The sequence below is a fragment of the Mytilus edulis genome, chromosome 7 (assembly GCF_963676685.1).
Source record: "Mytilus edulis chromosome 7, xbMytEdul2.2, whole genome shotgun sequence".
In the NCBI taxonomy this organism is placed as follows: domain Eukaryota; kingdom Metazoa; phylum Mollusca; class Bivalvia; order Mytilida; family Mytilidae; genus Mytilus; species Mytilus edulis.
The window spans coordinates 565,471-569,894 of NC_092350.1; the positions used below are offsets into that span (position 1 = coordinate 565,471).

A 4,424-nucleotide genomic window follows, 5' to 3' on the forward strand; every position below is an offset into this window, starting at 1 on the left:
CCAAAACTTAAATATCAATAAACTGATTTAAAGATGACGTGTTTTTGCATTTGAAATCAACATTTTCCTCCAGAGCAATACATTTGATGAACATGCGTAAAAGCTGTTAGAAAATACTTACAACATAGTATAACCTCTTTATTGTTTAAATATAAACAGGATTTAACAACCTTCCTATTTTGACCCTGTGATTGAGCACATGCGATGGATTGTCTACCTATCGCTTTGCTCGTATGGAAATACATATACTTACTTAAATCTTAACAATTCCAATTCCCAATTAATTAAAGAGAGAAACAATAAAATGCATCCCATAATTAAATGACAACCGTGAACATTAAAAAAAAAGCAAATACAGGTAATAACATATGCTACCTAGAGTCTCTCCTCCGTTTCTAATGAACACATATTGCTTTAAGTATACAAGAATTCTAACGAATACGAGACTTGATGTAGTCTTGGACTTGTTCAAGAGTATTGAGGCCAAATGACTGTGGGGCTCTCGAAAACTTCACATCTTTTCCAACAAGATCTGTTCCAATGATAAATTCTTTTCCCATAATGTTTTGCGCCCACTGAATAATCTTGTCCATTGTAGGCGTGGCTACACCTGCAATTACAGCTAGTCCTTTCATTACAACCAGACCAAATGGAACATCTTCGGTAGTGTAACGATATTCGAAATCTGGAACGTATCTATTCTCCACAGCTTTCATTGGGTGTACTAATCCTTCATAGGCGCTATTTGTTCTCATTGACGTCATCAAGGAGCTATTGTCACCGATCTCATGATGGTAGTGTGATTTAAACCAATCAGAAAGATGGACAACTTGAGACATGTCCAGATCGGGACACGCATCCTGAATTTGTTTTGCTGTTTTCACTACCTCGTCGCTTAACTTTGAGGCAATACTTGCCTGTTCTTCGTCCACGCCTTGATAAAACAAAGGTTTTACCGGAAGTGGAGTTTTATCCCAGTTCTTCCATTTCCCATACATTATTGGTGGATGGATTATCGAACCTGTCATTAATGTAATTGCAAACACATTAGAAACTACCTTGATTCTTGGTTTAGAACCAAGGATACTTTGTATTGTTTCAATGGCAGGAAACTGTAGATTACAATTTGTTCCGACTAAGAAGGAAGCATGTAGAATGTCTTTGTAGCCAAGTAGCTGAACCCTCTTTCCATATTCAATTATCCGACATGCCCAGGGAAGAGATTCGAAGCCAACAATCGCATGGTTGCTAGATTTGTTACCTAACATATCCAAGCACTGTAGCTCGAACCCTGCATGACCCGGAAGTCCTACTATAAGTGTATTTGGTTGGATATGCAGGGCAATCAATGAGAAATAGATGTGATGAACGTAAGAGGGGACAACGATAAAGATGATTTGTACTCCAGCCACAGCAACTTTAATATCATTTGTAACCAATGATGGTTTGGATCGTGTTTCTGTTACTGAACCATCTGGTTTGGATATAGAAACTGTCAATTCATCACTTTTCAGGGCAGTTGTCCACGTCTTAGCCTCGTCTTCATAAACTGTAAGAACGTTGACCTCGACATTTGGACAAGCTGAAGCTAGAGCTGTAAAACAGTGTGCCCCATTCCCTCCACCACATATCAAAATCTTCATCTTTGAATTGATGATGGTGTTTTCTACAAATTTAATTAAATCGCAAAATTAGCTAATGTTTACAAAGGACGAGAACAGTTTAACTGAGTTATCGTGTCCAGTTATTTAGGCATTTCAGCATTGCAACCAGATTACATACCATTAATTTCACATTAGGACGTCAGCACTTAATTAAGGACAATGTTTTAAACATTGTTTACATTAACGTCCTATTGTCTCGGGTGGATAGATGGCATACCGCATCTTAATTTCAATTTCAATATTTCTTGTAGACGACTGAGCAAGTAAGTTTCCCTTTCATGAGTGTGACCTACCGAATTAAGACTATTTACCGGATTTGTTATCACATAAGCAGCACGACGGGTGCCACATGTGGAGCAAGATCTGCTTACCCTTCCGGAGCACCTGAGATCGTCAATAGTTTTTGGTGGGGTTCATGTTGCTTATTCTTTACTTTTCCATGTTGTGTCATGTGTACTATTGTTTGTCTAGCTGTTTGTCTTTTTCATTTCTAGCCATGGCGTTGTCAGTTTTATTTTCGATTTATGAGTTTGACTGTCCCTCTAGTATCTTTCGTCTCTCTTTCATATTCTACCCGGGTTTTTTAGTAAGACATTGGGGTTTTGTTTGCGCACAGAGCGAACAATTTTATTTAGTTTTTACACGTTATCAATCATATTATTTGTTCATAGTTAATCCCTATACTCAGAGTCCCTATAAGAGGGTCCTATAAGTTATGCGGGGGAAATCTGGATTCAGAATATTTAAAAAAAAACACACAAAAAAGAACACCCAAAACAATACCCCCTTTTAAGTTAATGGTCGTTATCTTGTATACTTTAACTGTATCATTTTTTTTAATACATATACTATAGACACTATACGTTTAATGGATTAGAGTTATACCCCTTTGTACACCGCAGTGTCCATGTGGTCCTATGTTTTAGGTTTTTTTAATAAATTTATGCACTTGCATGGTTGTTTATTCATTTCGTATACATAAACATCTATTAAGTTGACGAATCAGTTTTTCTGTCCAAGAACCCGGTTACATTTATAGTAAAAGAAAACTAAAAAAAAAAAGCAATGAATTTCGTCTGCCAAATTTTCTGAAAATTATGGAGGTGCTCGAGTCCTCCATTAACAGGAGGATTAAAACACAATGCAATGTATTTGCATGTGATTGAAATCTTCACACATTGTTCTGTTTGCATCTTAATCTACTTATTGAAATATAAATAGCTGACTGTTCGAGTGAGACATACTTTTTTTTATTCTTTTAACATGTACAGTTGGCAATTTTGCTTTAATATTACGTTATTTGCATTATATGTGATTTTTTTTATGTTGTAAAAAAACGAATATATTTACAGGTATATATTGCCTATATTAAAACATTTGATATCTTAATAATTCAGACTGTCAAAATCAAATTATTTTTTATATCTTCTTTATATTCAAAAACCATATACCGGAGCCATATATATACAGATTATACGATCCAAAAATAGCTATAAACACTATCAGAAATCTGGGTCACTATTATATATGTTTCTGCTAAAATAAATTTTCAACTTGCAAATTATCGACTATATTAATCAACATACATACCGAGTTTCCAAAAAGTAAAGATGAAATTGTCGACGACTGTTGTTACTGTATACAAGGACAATCGTTACAACATGTGCGAAGATAAGTCATGTATTATTGATAACAGGTAAGGAAAAACAAGTAGTAGCTTTACTAAAAAGCTGGTTATCTCAGCCTAATAGTGTGGTTTTTTACGCAGTTTCGAATTCGTAAGACCTCCATAATGCTAAACTTTTCCGTCGCTCAAACAAACAGAAGTTCCTATTGAAATTTTGTATAAAACAAGGTTCTGATCAAATGTTGGCGTATACTAAAAAATGAGTCCACTCCTTGACGGCATATCCAGAAATCAACGCCTCTTTGCTTATTTGAATATTATACTAAAGAAATCGGATACGGGTCACGGAAATTACATTAAAATGATAGGGAATTTTGAAAAAATGTCTGTTTTAATTTTAATTTAAGTGATAGACAGGTTGCCGGGGCAGAAAATGAATATACACAACAATATGCACCATTTAAACGAAACATAATGACTGTTGTTGCAAAAATACAGGTTCCTGAGCTATTTTAAAAATCGAAGCGAGAGGCTTTTAACATTGCAGTGTAAAATACAGGCTAAAATAGCAGAAACGTCAAATTTGCAAACTTCGTGTTGAAAATTGGCTTACAAGGTCATTACAAAAACAGGTTGCCGGGGTGAAATATGAAACTTGAATTTCCAAAGAATAAGCAAGTCCAAACCTTGTATGTGTAGTCGTTGAACTCTAGGTTCCCACGTAAAATTAAAATGTCACTATTTCAAGAAGAATAAACTCACGAAAGCACGAAAAATTCACTAAATTCGCGTTTATTGTTTTGATTTTGACCGCCTGACAACTTTACGGAAATATCAAAGTGATCGTAAATAAGGACTCTGTGACGGGCAACTTATAATATCCGTGTTTTAAAGATTTTAATGATATCAAGCCTATCAAGCCAGTCCAGTTCAAAGTACTTTCACGTGGTACAATTCTCATTTACATATTATGAATATTAATTAGCAAAACCACTACTAATTTCTGGCTATGGGAAGATAGAGATAGATAAATTAAGAATGGGAGCATGGAATGTGCCAAAAGGACAACCAGATGGTATTATTTAAGTTTCATATACAATTGTTACACCAGGCTAAAATGGTGTGATATTGTT

At 35.0% G+C, this 4,424-nt stretch overlaps 1 protein-coding gene across 1 annotated transcript; it reads right to left on the bottom strand.

Moving 5' to 3' along the window:
- Positions 1-300: 300 nt before the first annotated feature.
- Positions 301-3,355, bottom strand: LOC139529683 (octopine dehydrogenase-like). Its single transcript, XM_071325533.1, has 2 exons — positions 3,255-3,355; positions 301-1,666 (listed from the first exon to the last, which is right to left on the bottom strand). The coding sequence occupies exon 2, from the start codon at positions 1,641-1,643 to the stop codon at positions 432-434; it is 1,212 nt and encodes a 403-aa protein (XP_071181634.1). The 5' UTR covers positions 1,644-1,666; positions 3,255-3,355; the 3' UTR covers positions 301-431.
- Positions 3,356-4,424: the final 1,069 nt, after the last annotated feature.